This window comes from Simochromis diagramma, unplaced genomic scaffold (genome assembly GCF_900408965.1).
Source record: "Simochromis diagramma unplaced genomic scaffold, fSimDia1.1 OVJJ01000361.1, whole genome shotgun sequence".
In the NCBI taxonomy this organism is placed as follows: Eukaryota; Metazoa; Chordata; class Actinopteri; order Cichliformes; family Cichlidae; genus Simochromis; species Simochromis diagramma.
The window spans coordinates 3352086-3368201 of record NW_024386860.1 but is presented as its reverse complement, the minus strand read 5'-3'; the positions used below and the strand labels follow the sequence as shown (position 1 = coordinate 3368201).

Below are 16116 nucleotides of genomic sequence, written 5' to 3'. Positions count from 1 at the left end.
TTCTGTCAGCAACCAAGTGGAGGCCCAGAGGCTGAGCGTTGAACATACTAAACTTCTAGCAAGGTGGCTGCGCAGGTTGCCATGTGGTGTTTTAAGTTCTGAATTCACTAAATTACATTGACAGGTATAATAAATAATAAATACTCTGACAGGGTTCAGATTAAATAGGTGGTTCCTGGATTATTTTTCATTGAACAAACCCCAAAAACATTCCCCTCAGTTTTTTCCCCCCATATTTCACACCCTGCATTGGATAATTTGGAGAGCCCTGATATGATGCCGACACCTCCAAAGCCCCAACAGATTCTCATTCTGGATGGCACCACCATCCAGAATGAGAATAAATATTTTAGTGGCAACAGATTTGAGACTTTCACTGATTTTTCACAGTTTATCTCTGTATTATCACAAACAAATTGCGCATGATTTCCTTCTTGACCCAAACTGATCCCAGATTGGCTCGGTCACTCACAAAGTTGCTTTGAACACACCAGCTGATTGCGAGTAGTTGCAGACCTGGTCCCCATTTTCAAAGCAACCATCTCAAAGGCAACACAATTGCAAGTTCATTGCAGATAGTTGCAATACATTTCTATTTTCCTTAGTGTGACTGTAGCCATGAAACTGTTGGGTTACAGCGTGTCATAGAACAAACACTACTTGTGGCTGAATTCCAGTTTGTAGGTTTTGTAAGTCGGACCACAAAACCATCACTTACATCAGTAAGTTGGATGGGAATTAACAAGTGTCCTTTATTTTTTAGTTTTCCCTACAAGCTAAGCTAAAAAAGATTTAAAGCATGATACAACATCGAGTTAAGCATTGTTAGTAGATGAATTGAAGACACATGGTGAATGAATAAATAACCCTGATGAGTGTAAGGTCCTGTTCAGTTATGAGGTTACAGACTGACTAGAAAACGTTGGCACACAGTAGCTTGGACATATGGGGACTTCACATGAAGTCAGAAAAGACTCTTGAAAGTTGTCTTTTGTTTCGTTAGAAACAAATTAAAGTACAACCATTGTCTTTTTTGGTCTTAAAAAGTTGTAAAAATGCTTTAGCTTTGATGAGAAAACACTGCATTAATGAAGAAAATATATTAAAAGTTTCTCCTCACCTTTTATATCATGGTAAAAGGGTTTGAAATGTGTGCCCTAAGATCAACGTGTCAAACTCTTTTCCTCATCGTGTTTTCACATTATGTTGTTTCCTCCGTTGCTGATGATCTTCCCTTTCTTCTTGAGTCTCTTCAGCAGACAGGAGGCGATGCCTAACGCGCCACCCTTCAAAAAGCGAACAAAGTTGTCTCCCACCAGTGGGCCCATGGCAAACAGACCTGGCTCCTTGGTGCACTCGAAAGTGTAGGGGTCGATATCTATTGGATTTTGCTTGCAGGAGATGGGTCTTGTTGGATCCTGACCCAGGTACTGGCCTTGCCCCTTCAAGAAAAATAAGTCTGGGTTGGTCCCAATCAGAACCAGGACCATGGAGATCTTGAATGCCTTGAGGGAGTTGTTTCCCTGCAGCAAACACTTCATGTCAGACTGGAAGGACACCACACAGTGTTCGGGGAAACTGGTGTAGTCAGGAAACAGGTTAATACTAGCGTTACCAGCCACATTACCCGCAGCAAGCTGAGGCTTTGGGCACATCTTGGCACATACTGAAGAGGCAATACTAACTGCCTGGGGTCTGTTAGAAACAGAAGAGGGAGCCACGTTTGTGTAAGCCTGAGAGCACATCATGTTGTAGACTTTGTGGTACTCTGGGTACAGTGTCTTGGGAAGCTGCTTAAAGATGAGGTCTGAGTCGTCGATTCTCTTGCGAAAAACATGCAACACTCGAATGTTGCTGTTGCAAGCACACAGAACTGCATCGGCAGCGCTTAAACCAGCACCCACGATTAGAACGGGATCGGAGTTCTTATCCAGTTTCCTCTGGCTAACTGCCAAGCCTAGGTCTGAGATACTGTGGAACACAAAAGGCAGATCCTCCCCCTCTACACCCAGTCGAACTGGTGAGTCGGAAGCACCGGTGGCCAGGACTACATTTTCAGCAAACAGGCAGAAAGGGACGTGAGTGTCATTCTGCACCTGCTGGTATCCCCTTACTTCCCAGAGAGCCCCCCCTCCTCCACTCATTACGCACACTTTTCCATTTCCCTCAAAGCTCTCATTCACTCCATCTCCCACCCCTCCATCTCCTTGATGAGTGTGACCGTTTTCAAGACCTTTTCCATCATGCCCCCGGTAGAGTTTCTGGATGGAGGTCACGTAGGTGTTGTCAACAAAGTTCTTTTGAAGACCCTTTAGCTTTACATAGTTACAGTAATAGGATGAGATCTCCTCTGGTGTGGCTCTGTCACTGGTTACATCCCTAGAGCAACAACAGAGACAAAGAGGAGCAATAGTACAGAACCGAACTGAAGCTTGAGCCATATCGTTGCTGTAAACCTTCTCCTCTGTCATTACCTGCGTTTCCCGTTGGTCAAGTCTTTGTAGTTGACCCCGGGGAGCTCCATCCAGATGCCAAGACTAATAGTCAGCATGGAGCCTTCCATTGCCTGAAGCGATGAGAGAGGGAACGCCATAGATTAGACAGGTGAAAACAAAATGGCTGACTTTAAATCAAGATCAAAGTTTGTTACTTACATGCCAAGCACCCCCAGGTGTTCCCCTGCCCAGAACCAGATGTGGGATGTGTTGCTGCTTGTCCCTCCTCCACTGAAGGACAGAAGGGAATTTGTAGCCAAAGTCAGCATTAGGATGCAGGAGTGTGTCGAAAAGCACAGCCACCGGATTACTTGACCTCCCCTCAAGACCTTCACTCAGATATTCCAGATCCTGTAAAAAAATATATATATATATATAAATGAGGAAAGTCATGCCTATGAGGTACCAGACTGACTTTGGCCATTTTTAAATAAGCAAGGATTGGTAGTTGCTTTGTTTTTTTACCTGTTCGGTAATGGGTAGATGCTTGGTGTCCTGTAGTTTCCTGTATAATATTGGGTTTGGGTGGACAGTTGCTGGGTCTAAGTACGGCTTGTATCCACTCAGCAGGTAGGACAAACAAATACCCGATGGCCCGTTGCCTAAACATAAATCCACATTTGGGAAATTACAGGATAGCATTGCAAAGAGGCACAAGGTGATATATAATACATGTTAGGTTGAAATGTGTGCTTTTTAAGCAGTTTTCAAACCTGCAATGAACATCTAGATGTTTATGGAAGAAGGTGCACATGACACAGAAATAGATGAACTGGCCACAAAACCTTTCTTATTGTGCCTACTCAGTGGTTCAAAGTACATGTGAAGAGGTTAAAGCTCCAGCAATACTTATCATACAAAAAACAACTATATTGCTTGAGTTTTTCATCTTGTTGCGTTTACAAAAAAGGAATGATCCTCACACAGGACCTCCCTATTCTCTTTTCTGTCTTCTGTGAAGAGCATCTTGTCCTGATTTTCCCAACTATTGATTTGTGCTTTAAAATGTGTGCAGGATTGAAGGATGTATTAGTTATGTTAAACCAGTGAAAGGTCAGGCAAAAAGTTTACCTATGATGACCACAGGGACGGTGGGTGGGTGCTCTTGTGGCAGAGTGGTCTCTTCCAGGAGAGGCATGGCTGCAGCCTGGGCCAGAGCCGGCACTGAGGAGGACAGGAATAACAGAAATGTGAAGAAAGTTCTAGAAATTTCTGTAGCTGCGTCCATTCAGTAGTGAACTAAAAGCAGAGCCTCATTTGTTCTTTGTCCCACTGTTTCCATGTTTCTGGGTCAAATTATTTGAACAGGTTCAAACCAGCTTACTGTCTTTTTGTCTGTCAGAGGTGTTGTTGTCTTATGTTAGCTTAGATCCTGTCTCCGTCGACCATCATCAGCTGACTCAGAAACACACACTGGGGGAGGGGGGGGGGGGCTTTATTCATCCTGTTATTGTGCTTTCACGCACAGCTATGGCCCTCCCTGTCTGTCTGGGGCTTCACACACGTGGAAACACCCCGCCACAACACAGCATGCCCCCAGTTTTTCTCATTGCCGTCCCGCCGTGTCCACAAACCCCACGTCCTACCGCACATGGCCCGGGGCAGAGCTAGCCTCTGTTAACCCCGGTACTGCTTTCCAGACAAAAGGGACTTCTAATCAGATTTATGTAGGCCTGGGTCTGTTGTGAAATGTAGCCGTTGAGCATGTGTACTGTGTGTTTGTGTGTTACGCGACAGTGCCATTGTGTGCCCGCCGGGCAGCAAATCCCCCCTGATCACTCCTCCGAGTGGGCCCTAATCCCACTGGGCCTGTTTATGTCTTTACCGCCCCTTTCAATGGCAGCAGGATGAGAATGTGGTCCTGGCATGCTGACAGATCAAATCATCAGAACACCCGCTCCTCTCATAGCCCCCCCACCTCCACCCCAATATACACACTCACGCTCACTCCCGCCAAAACATTACCCAACGGCTACAGCAAACCAGTGCCCACTTGCCCCACTTTCATACCAACCAAAACAGTGCCCACACCGCCTTTGTACATCCCAAAAGTCTGGCACATGTCCCTTAAAACTCCCCGCCGCCCATACAATCTGACTCACGTCCAGTCTCCCCCTCTCTCCCTCCCCCCTGTCTGACCTGTGTCTGTAGACCAACCAGTTGTCTTTGGTTGTCGGCTTATTTACCCTCTTCAATAAAAGCAATGGGATTCCACACATTGCATACCGTATCCATGCCCCCAGTTGGCAGACTGATACTGTTCAGGCCTCTGGTTGATCTGACAAAACAAAAACACCCGTGTGTGCAGTTGTTTTCTTTTGTTTGAAATTTCACGCACAAACCAGTGCTTATGTTATCCCACAGTGGATTTATGTTTGATTTTATCAACAGATAACAAATAAAACTGGACAAAAAAATGTAAAAAGCCACTTCCAAGGGCTCACAGAGCACCTGTGCTCTATCATTTCTACATGATGCCACAGCAGCTCATGATGCATCATGAGCAAATCATGGAGCTAGATCTGTGGGCTGCATTTACTGTATCTTTGTGATCAGACATAATGTCATTCAGTGCGCAAAAACAAACAAACAAACAAAAAAACCCAGTTCGGATAATCCAAAAACGCCGTTTTAAGTTCAGTGAAACCTCGACAGCACAAGTCCTTAACACACAACAGACCAACATCCATAGTTTAAACGTGACGATAATAATAATACGCCCCAGGTGTTAGTGCGCTTCATCCTTTTGGGGTTTGTTTTACTCTCTTCCAGCCCGTGTACGCGCCTACATGTGCGCGTTTGCCAGCGTGTAGGACGCACCATACTTTTCTAGAACATGGTGCACGATGTACTGTTAGCTACCTACCACAAACAACTGAAACTTTGTGTTAAGCCTTTACAGCTTCACAGGAATGAAATGCAAAGCATGCTAAGAAATATTAGTGTGTATAAACCCTTATGTGTACACTACGTCTCACGGCAGGTTTAACTACACCCTCCTCTTTGCAACTTGAGATCATTTTGCACGGACCAGTGTGCATCTCACTTAAGAAAATTAGATTAAATTCAAAACAGGGCCGGGCTGGTTATACACGGTATCCGGGGATGATGCTGCAGCACGCGCTAAAGGGTGGAAAGAATGATGCAGCAGTCTGGTACCCGATCCCAAACACCATCCTCATGGACCAGCAGCCTTATATCTTCCACTACACCGCTGACTCCGGGAAGCCTGCGTCCACTGAATCTCAACGAGCACATGCTACAGCCGCTATTACACCATCATTGCATAATTTAGGTCAAACACACACATGCGGCCATCCGCATCACTCAGTAACAGGATCTCTTACCGAGCTGTGATGTGTGTCAGTATCTCCCGGTCTCGTCCAGTTATCACGACCCACGGCAGCGTTTCAAATCGTATAAATAGCCAGACACCGGTGGGAGGACCTACCCAGCTGTCTGGGGTCTTGTGAGAGATAATAAGCCAACCTCTCTTTCGTCATCACACACACACACACACACACACACACACACACACACACACACACACACACACACACACACACACACGAACAGGCACGCACACACACAGCCTTACCTCCGCGAGGTTAAATCCGAGCAGACCTGGTGTATGCAGATCTGATCGATGTGCAAATGTCCACTGAGGGGGGAGATCTTCTGTGTGCCTTGGTGGCAGAGTGTGAAAGAGAGAAACTGCGTCTTCGTTTTCGTCGTCACATGCGCATCTCTGCACCGCCGCGCGCGAGCGCGCTCACGGGGGAGAGCTGGAAGATCAGAGCATCTCTCTCAGCATCCTCGCAGCTCCGCCGACACTGCTGCCCGCTAGGTGGGCTTACCTGAGAGAACAGTTTTATTTATAAGACGTGCACTGCTCAAATGTAGGACAGACAGTGATCCCTGCTACAGCTGCATATTATGGTCTGCCTTTATTATTTAAGGACTTAAATATCAAATCTGGCTTTTACAATTTGAATTTTTTTTATTGAGAATGGGACGATTTTGGTTAGAAACTTGCATTTTCTTGAAGTTTTAAAGGTAATATTCAGTGCTGTAGGTCATAGTTGCCAGATTTCTGGACAATACAGCCTGTGTGCATTTTAGGTTGTGACACACCTATTTTCAGTTACTCTAGATGAAAAACTACATTTATTTTATTATTGTAACGATATTATTATTTTTACTGTTATCACTATTAAACTTTTATTTAAATAGGTTGTCTCAGTGAGTCTCAGATCTCTTTTTCAAGAGAAAACTGTCTAGGACCAAAGCACATAGAGACATTACACAATCTTGTGAAAAACAAAGTACACCCTCTTACATTCCTTAATGTTTAATGTATCAGGACATTTTAAAATAAATCTGATTCTTAGCAGGTCCTAAAATTAGACAAATACAACCTCAGATCAACACCAAGACGTGAAACAGTGTTATTATTTAATTTAAAAAATGCAGAAAGCAGTGTGTGAAAAATTGAGTACACCTTTACTACCTTTATAGGGATATAGCATATTAATAAATAATCCTTAAAAGTTTATATATGTCCTCAGCAGATAAAAAAAAGCACTCATAAAACAGGCTTAAAAATAAATTCATACAAATCAATAAGTCATTCCTCATCAGTTTTTTGTACTAGTATTTGTTGACCTAGCTCATTCTGAACCAGTATGTGGCAAAGGCAAAAAAAAAAAAAATGTTGGAAGAATAGATTTTATCCTTTTGTTAAAAATATATACAAACAATTTGGCTTTTTTAATTTCTTTTAACAGCTTGCATAATCACTTATAAAACCGCTGATTCTCCCTCTGCTCTTAAGATAAAGGAAACGTCCATTTGACACATCCCTGGTTAAGGTGAAGTTGATTCACAGTTAGTGAGAATGGGAGCCCCGCCTCCCCGCTTCATCATCCAATAAGCGGAGAGAAAAGAACCACTACTTCCTGTCCCCGATCCAAACACATGTACGTATGCTAGCAGTTAGCTTTGGCGAAAATACTTCTTAAGAGTGGCAATAAGTGCCACTGAAGATGGTTCACATCACTAGGATCTGCTTACGGAAGGTGAGTGCTATAGAAGATTTGTACTGTGAATGTCACATATTTAACGGGGGATATTATACGGTTTTTGACATTAGCTGGAAAGCTAACTGTCAACGCTAAATACACCAAGCAGTAATCGTGTTTGTCTCTCATGTGGTATGTTAGATGATACACCAACTATCTCTATAGCTATTGCACATGAGCAGCCTGCTGGAGATTGTTTGTAGGGCTCTGCCAGCTCTCCTCCTCACACAGAGGGGCAGACACCAGTCCTGCTGTTGAGATGATGCCCTGTCCAGCTCTCCTTGAGTAAATATCAATTTCCTGCTGTCTCATCCACACTCCTGATATTGTGCTGGGAGGCTTGGCTAACCTTTTTTGTGGCTGCACATATATGAACGTGCCATCCTGGAGGATTTTTGAGCACACTAGTTGCTCATCAATGCTCCACTGATCAATACACCTGTCAACCCAGAACAGTTACCAAAATAAAGTACATACACACAAATAAAGTACATCAAGTAAACAATAAAACAACAATAAAGCCCCTATAGACTATACATAGGCACATATTTGTATATTTAAACTCGTATATAAAATATATATGAGTTACTGTTTAGCTTGAGTGGACTGAAGAAAATAGGAAGGATGCTCAAGCTGCTGTCAGATTTCATTATTCTTGTGAGATATGTAGGTCTCACCCTGGTAAATGATGTCAGTAAAACTTTTGAAAGATTCAATCACTTGAAGTTGCCTGTTAGGGTCTCTGGTGTTCTTCCATTTCTTAATACCAGTCTGTGTCTTTGACTCTTTGCAGTATGGAAACTTTGTTGACAATCTGCGGCTGTACGTCCGTGGGGGCAGTGGAGGGATGGGTTTACCCCGCCTTGGAGGACAAGGAGGGAAAGGGGGAGATGTTTGGGTGGTGGCGACGAAGAACATGACCTTAAAAAGGATAAAGGACAAGTTCCCACAAAAACGTTTTGTAGCGGACGCAGGAGCCAACAGCGGGTAGAAATACAATTTTTATTTTAAATTCTGTCGATCATTAAAAAATGTCTATTTTTCAGACCTTCATAGAGGTTTTGAAATAGTCCTGTAAGCACGAGAGGGTGAGAGCTGTTTGAATCTCTTTTATCAACAGCGTTCGAGCTCTGAAAGGAGAAAGAGGGGCAGACAAGGAGATCCTTGCTCCTGTCGGTATCACCGTCACCACTGATGAAAGCAGAACACTCGGTACGTCAAATCTTTCACAGTCAGTCATGTGAATCTTGTTTTTTCTAACAGAAAAAGAACTGCCAGTGCAGTAGCTACCTGATTTTTGCAGTGAAGCTTCTTATTTCCTCTACCATTCTTCTTACAAGGTGACTTGAATGTGGAGGGCGATCGTGTGATGGTGGCAAAAGGAGGATCAGGAGGCTCGCTGTACTCTGCGTTTCAGCCCAGTAAAGGCGAGGCTAAACACATCAGACTGGACCTCAAGCTTATAGCAGACATGGGCCTTGTGGGGTGAGAATAGAGGGGGAACAAACCACACTAACTGAATTCTGCTGAGGTTCAGATTAGCAAAGGGGAACATCTGATTTTGTTCTGTTAAATCACCACCAGGTTCCCGAATGCAGGAAAGTCCTCTCTGCTGACAGCCTTGTCTAACGCCACGCCTCAGATTGCCAGCTATGCTTGTGAGAAGATAACCACACGCATATAGAAAAAGAAAACGTGTCTTTTTTAAATTCTCAAAATATGCTTTGAAAGAAGAAATAATTCTGTGTTTCATTAAACTTTAATATTTTTCTGCCGTTTCACAGTCACAACCTTGAAACCAGAGATTGGCAAACTGATATATGACGATTATAAGCAGGTACGAGAATTCCACGTGTTGCCTTGTGCTGTAACTGTCTGCGAAAACATTTCTTTTTTCTTTTTACTTGGCTTACTTGATTGTTTGCTCTGTTTTTTGGGGGGGCGGGTGTAGATTTCTGTTGCTGATCTCCCTGGCTTGATTGAGGGGGCTCACATGAACAAAGGCATGGGCCACAAATTTCTGAAACACGTGGAGAGGACCAAGCAGCTGTTATTTGTGGTGCGTAACTAACACAAACTGTTTTTGCTTTCGGTGTAACCAGGTGAAAATTGCTTCTGATGACAATTTTGCATTTTGTCTGAATGCAGGTCGATGTTTGTGGTTTTCAGCTGGCAAGTAAAACACCGTTTAGGTCAGCCTTCGAAGCTGTGCAGCTTCTAACCAAGGTGAGCCTGAAGCTGCAAAGGCTGATGACTAGTTTTTAGATATTCATTCTGATCTCCTGACTCAATCTTCGCTCCTTTTATTTATTTTTTTTGTCCCTCGTTCTCCTCTGCTTTCTGACTGCTGCCTAAAGGAATTGGAGTTGTATAAAGAGGAGCTTTTGTCAAAGCCTGCATTACTGGTGGTGAATAAGATGGACCTGCCTGATGCTGAGGACAAGCTAGCAGAGCTGAAGGAGCAACTACAAAACCCAGAAGGTTAGACTAGAATTAGCACTAATGAGTAGAAAAGTCATTTAGGAGAAAAGACTGAAGACGAATTTCTACTTCCAGGGTTCACAGGCGTCCTAGTCTGTTCCAAACATTTCTCTGGCTCTGTCTGAGATCGACACAAGCGGCATGATGACTTTTTCGTTTTTTGTGCATCTGAACTTCCTTTATGTGAGCATATTTTTGCAGTTTGTTGGGAGGAAAAATTGGTTTTAAGAGTATTTCTGTTCCTTTTCTTTCCCCTGTACAGAGTTCTCTGATCTGCTCCCTGAAGATATGATACCACAGAACTATTTGACCTTCAGACACGTGGTTCCCGTTTCTGCAATCACCGGGTTTGGCATCAGCCACCTTAAGAGCTGCGTTCGACAGTCCCTCGATGAAGATGCAGCCTTAGAAGTTAAAGCCACTCATCGAGAAAAGCTGCAAGCACTGAGGAAGCAGTCACAAGGACGTGCGTGAGTAACGTAGACGACATCAAGCATCATCACGCAGGACTTTGCAGATAAACATCCTCTACCACGAAGCTCCTGGGAGAGCAAAACCACTTCAATTTATAGAAGTGATGGAGGTCTGTGCTTGGAGATGATCAAATTCTCACTGACTGATGCAAACTCCATCTTTATTTATTTAAAAGTGATGTGTTGTATAAGACTGATAAAACTTTGTGAATGTCATAGAAATTCACAGGCTGGTGCATAAAAGGATTATAGTCAAGATGACTACATTAAATGATAAATACAATATATTCAGTTTCATACTTCGATTTAAAATGTTTTTATTATTATCAATTTATGTTTTGTGCATACTCAGCTGCATCGTCTGTTTCACTTTAAATGGGGGCATAATCTACAATTCAAAGAACATGCAGTGTTGCAGAAAACTTGAAACCAGCGATTTAGGCCATAAACTTATTAGGAACATGTTAACTGAGATAGTTTGTTTGCTGTAGGCTTATATAGAGTCTGATTTAATTTGCAACCAAGCAGGAACCTCAGTAATGACCAATTGAGGCTGGCTCCAGCAGTGAGTCAGTCGTCACAGACTCCCATGTTAAAATGCTCAACAGCAGTAACACATCCTGATGCAAAAATGGGTTTTGTCCTCATTGTTTCCCCCTTCAAAGCAATTCCAGTGGGGGTGAATCTTTGCTATAACTAAACAGTTTCAATGCTGATAAGACCTAAAGGTAAGAGTTTGGTTGCTTTGCTTGGCAGGTGTACCGACACAGGTAACCCGTTCCTTTCCACTTGGCCTCATTTCCGCTAATTTGAGTGACTGAACTGGATCTCCTGACTGTTTTTCGATCAGTCATATGGTTTGCTGTGAGGTACAGCCTGGGCTAAGGGTTCACTCAACTTTTTGACAGGGGGACATTTTAGTTTTTATAAGGATGCGAGTTAAAATTAGTAAATAAACTTGAAGCAAATTTGTGTTTGGTGATTTTTGATTTTATTGCTAGCAAACATTTAGTACAAAGATGTAATCGATTTTAAGTTTACATGCGTCTGTGCAGTGCACCCATGTAGTTTCTGGGTGCACATGCTAGCATTGCCTGAGAAAATACAGTAGTACTAAATATGGACACTTCAAGCTCCAAAAGAAACATGCAAGTGTCAAGTCCAAAACCAGTAGATGATATCTTACTGGCCGTGTTTGTTGTCTTTAACTCATTGGTCACCTTATTAGGTACACCTTGTTAATATCAGGTTTGACCCCCTTTTTAATTATTAGTAGCTTTCAGTACTGCTTTAATTCTTCATGGCAGATTCAACAAGATGCTGGAAACAGTCATCAGATTTTGCTACATATTGTCATGACAACTGCTGCAGATTTGTTGGCTGCACATCCATGATGTGAATCTCCTGTTCCACCACATCTCAAAGGGGATCAACCTTATTGAGATCTGCTAACACAAATACCCAGATGGACCGTGGGGTTTGAAATCGAGCAGGCATTGTTTAATCTTCTCTTGTTGAATTCTAGTAAGCTCTTTTTCTTAGCTGACAGCAGTGGCACTTCATGCGGTCTTCATGCGACCCATCTGCTTCAAGGTTTGATGTGTTGTTCATACAGAGATGCTCTTCTGCATGCTTTGGTTTGGTGTGCTCTGACTGCTGACAAAGACATTTAAGCCCAGAGAACTGCCACTCACTGGATATTTTCTCTTAGTCAATTCTCTGCAAATTCTCAAATGGTTGTTGGGGAAAATCCCAGTAGATCAGTTATTTGTGAAATACTCAAACCAGCACATCTGGGATCAATAGCCATGTCACATTAAAAGTCACCTAAGTCACTTTTCTTCCCCATTCTGTTTCAACTTCAGCATTCATCTTGACCATGTCTACATGCATTGATCTGCTGCCATGTGATTGGCTGATTAGATATTTGCTTTAACAAGCAGTTTAAGAGATGTACCTAATAAAGTAGCCAGTGCATGCGTGTCTTTGTGATGACAGAAAATTGGCATGCCACTATACTTGTGGGGGCCAACAGTGACTTATGGGGACAAAGTGCCCGTCTCCACGAATTTGAAGGCATTTTTGAGACTCAAAATGTGGTTTTATTGTCAGGGTTACATTTAGGTTTAGGGTTAGACATTCATTTTTAATGGTTAGGGTAAGCATTATGTCAATTAGATGTCCTCACTAAGAGGTGTGTGTGTGTGTGTGTGTGTGTGTACACACACTATCCTGGTGGGGACTTTCTGCACCGTGGGGACCAGAATCCAGGTCCCCTCGGGGTTGAAAGCAATTTTCACACTCAAAATGTGGTTTTAGTGTCAGGGTTACAATTAGGTTATGTTTAGGGTCAGGGTTAGGCATTCATTTTTGATGGTTAGGGTAAGCGGCTAGGGAAAGCATTATGTCAACGGGATGTCCCCACGAGGATAGCAAACCAGACGTGTGTGTGTGTGTGTGTGTGTGTGTGTGTGTGTGTGTGTGTGTGTGTGTGTGTGAGTGAGAGAGTGTGTGATAGAGTAAATATATGGTCTATAATTTGCAACCAGTGGAGTCAGTCCACTGCAAGAAGGAAGGCTAATTTTTCTTCTCTTCCTAGCCCTTTTCTTTTAAACCTACAGACTATGATGCTCTTACAGTCTGATTTTCGGGTTACCCCAATCTGTACCTCAACGCAGGGTAGAGATGTAAAGCATACTACAGTATATAAAATGCTAAGAGGCCGAGGAGTATTGTGCAGAGTGACTTAAATGTTTTGATAACACTGAGAATTAAACTGTCATGTAACCCTCATTCAGCTGAATCAGGTTTTATTAACTGGTTATCAAACCATCCTGGGAAATCAGAAGATAATAGAAATGTCTGCACAGACAGAGGTGTTGATGAAAGTTTTATTTTATATTAAATATATTACAATACTGAATGATAAAGAGGAAAAAATATGGGGATTTTTGCATCATCAGTCTGTACAGCATACAGGCAAATTAAAAAATAAAAAAAGACAACTGCAGTGTCTGAATTAGTACATATGGGGCTCTTTAGGGTTCCTGGAGCAGAGTGCTGATGATTCTGGTGTGATGGGAACGCATGGCTGAGACTGGGTGGTACACAAATACATTCAAGTCTCTGGCCAGACAGCTGCTCTGCAGGGATCGGTCAGTCCAGCTGTGTGCGGAGGCAGATACAGCAGATATGTTTGGAGTAACACCTGTACAATCACACAAATCACTACTGCCTGCCAAATCACTACTGCCGTCCTCGATGGAGAATCCTCTAGTTTTGCCCAAGGCACCAGGACAAATGTCTCGCTGCTGCACAGTATTATGATGTTAGAAACATTTGTAAGGAGCTCAGAGATGATGCTCTCCCCAACCTGGGGAAGCCCAGAAAGATCACTGGGCCACTGGACACCGATAGTAAGACCAGAGGAACAAAAATAAAGAAAGTTCTGGTAGAAGGCAAATCATGAGCCCAGACAGCAACATGTGTCCAAACCTTACATCAGCACGTAGCATCGTATCAGCACATGCGTAAGGAACAACGGCTTCTATTGGCCCCAAAGGACAAAGGTGATGAAACGAAATGCTCTTCATCAAACTCATCAACCCACGTAATTACAATAATGCACTTAATTAATGTTTAAATAGCTGCTGTACATAATGCTGAGGGGGAAAAGGTGAACATTACAAAGGTACTTAATAAATTAAAAAAAAAAAAGATACTAGTAGCAATATTAGTCCAATATTGTGAAGCTCATATTACCTATACAGTCCTAATGCATACATGAATTACAAATGTAAAAGTGCCCACACTGGAACAAAAGCTAACAACAGTAAAATGACAAACATGAGGCCTTGACACAACAGTTTCTCCACAGTGTAGAGCACTGACTGTACAAAGAACTTGTTGGTGAGCGGGATTTGCATCCAGAAAAAAAACCCCACCTTAAATAATTACACTGGCACGACAGTTAGCTTTGAACCACCTGCCATGAGCTTTACAAGCAACTGTGGTACACAGACCCATTAAAAACAACAGGAAAAGGCAATAGGGGGGAAAAACTCATCCGATGACATGCTCATTTCCTGTTATGACCTCATAAAGAGCCTACCGGCGAAATAATCTGATATAGATCTGTCATGCTGTTGGGTCTTCGTAAGCTCGAACAGCAAGCACTGTACAGCATAGTTAATCATTTACAAGGCTAAATATCTCAGTCGTCACAGCTAAATTCAAAATGCGCATTTCAGTCAATTTCCAGATGCTGGCTGAGGCGGGTCACCAGCCAGATGTTCAATTACTCACATTCAAGTGGCTGCCACTGGAAAAATGGGAGTGCAGCCGTCTCAAACACACAAACACCTTGTCACCATCATTGGGAAATTTTCAGGAAATTACGTGAGTGACAAGCGGCACATCTATAGCTACGCCAAACACATATCGTCCGTTCGTTTCACTCGGGAACGGGACGTAAAACTAATAAAAATGTAGCTAAATTAATATCGATCGAGAACGGTCTTAGCGACGCTCTTATTAATGTGCCACAGTCAACATCGCTGGATGTCTGTGTGTGTGTCTCACAGAGATGCATGAAAATAGTGGCTAAGGTAAAAAATAAACACACATTCTGCTGTGGATGGAGAAGGCTATAGAGGTCACAGTCACAGAGCGGGAGAAACCCAGACTGCAGGGTCTCTGAACTTATCTACAAATCAACAGGAAACAAAGAAATGCCTCTCTCTCTGTCTTTTTGTCTTTCAAAACAAAAGAAAACCCATACTCTGTGTGTATTTTACTGTACATATTTACACACAAACCAAAGGGAGGAACAGCAGAGTGGGGTCCATGTTGCGGTGATACAATATGAGTTACCTTTAGTGGAGAGAAAGCATTAAGCCTACAGACGTTATAAAATCACAGCCCATTTGCATGCTTTCCTTTCGGGTCAGACCGCTGTCCGTCTCGTCTTTTCGATAGGAGGGAGTTGCCCATAAACACAGTCGTCTCATGCATACAGTGTTGGCGTTTCTACAGTAATTCACGTCAAAATGATCCGACGCAGATCCGGCGATGGCCTGGCTCCCACAGCTCCTTTCAGAGAGGAGCCTGTACAATTCAGATGGGATGATGCTGAAGTGAATACGACATGAGACAAGCTAAAGAGGGTTAAGGGTGGTGTGGGGGTTTTGGGTGGGGTTGTGTCGCGTTGGTGAAGCTTTGAGCAGACAGCAGGAACAGCTCAGTCTGAGCTCCAGCTGGTCTGGAGAGGATGTGGAGCTGGTGTCTCTGCCGGGACTCCACATCGTCACGTAGAGATCCACTGAATGAGGCTGTTTGGCAATACGGCCTCGCAGATGCTTGGTCACATTAACTCAAACTCAAACTCTGCCTGTTTCCTGTCCAGTGGGTGGGTGGGGCTCTCTCTCTTTTTCCTCTTTAGTCGCTTAGAGTCAATTTTGTATCGTTTTTGTGTTTGTTCATTCATAGAAAAGGAGAGATGTGTAGTTCTTTATAGTCTTGTGCAGAGAGGGCAAGACAGCTGTTATATTGAGGTCTCCCACAACTGGAAATAGAAGAGAAGAAAGA

At 43.1% G+C, this 16116-nt stretch overlaps 3 protein-coding genes across 5 annotated transcripts in view; 1 reads left to right on the top strand and 2 right to left on the bottom strand.

Annotated features, from left to right (window-relative positions):
* Nucleotides 1-228: 228 nt before the first annotated feature.
* osgin2 (oxidative stress induced growth inhibitor family member 2) lies at nucleotides 229-6206 on the bottom strand. Of its 2 annotated transcripts, none has more exons than XM_040029725.1 (6): nucleotides 6094-6206; nucleotides 3567-3659; nucleotides 2961-3097; nucleotides 2655-2846; nucleotides 2475-2566; nucleotides 229-2379 (listed from the first exon to the last, which is right to left on the bottom strand). In XM_040029725.1, the coding sequence occupies exons 2-6, from the start codon at nucleotides 3631-3633 to the stop codon at nucleotides 1197-1199; spliced, it is 1671 nt and encodes a 556-aa protein (XP_039885659.1). In that variant the 5' UTR covers nucleotides 3634-3659; nucleotides 6094-6206; the 3' UTR covers nucleotides 229-1196. The 2 variants fall into 2 exon arrangements, with proteins under 2 accessions (XP_039885659.1, XP_039885661.1); XM_040029727.1 differs by lacking the exon at nucleotides 6094-6206 and adding an exon at nucleotides 5843-5961.
* Nucleotides 6207-7328: 1122 nt separating this feature from the next.
* On the top strand, nucleotides 7329-14276 carry gtpbp10 (GTP-binding protein 10 (putative)). The gene is made up of 11 exons (XM_040029723.1): nucleotides 7329-7573; nucleotides 8370-8563; nucleotides 8697-8788; nucleotides 8917-9061; nucleotides 9161-9234; nucleotides 9361-9413; nucleotides 9528-9635; nucleotides 9725-9802; nucleotides 9934-10057; nucleotides 10320-12724; nucleotides 12972-14276. Exons 1-10 carry the CDS (start codon nucleotides 7541-7543, stop codon nucleotides 10529-10531), a joined length of 1113 nt encoding a protein of 370 aa, XP_039885657.1. The 5' UTR covers nucleotides 7329-7540; the 3' UTR covers nucleotides 10532-12724; nucleotides 12972-14276.
* adam22 (ADAM metallopeptidase domain 22) overlaps nucleotides 13408-16116 on the bottom strand; it is a 68628-nt gene continuing 65919 nt past the window's right edge. For both annotated transcript variants that reach the window (XM_040029720.1, XM_040029721.1), the window contains exon 31: nucleotides 13408-16093. In XM_040029720.1, coding sequence (XP_039885654.1) covers nucleotides 16073-16093 — 21 coding nt within the window. In that variant the 3' untranslated portion in view covers nucleotides 13408-16072. The remainder of the gene's footprint in view (nucleotides 16094-16116) is intronic.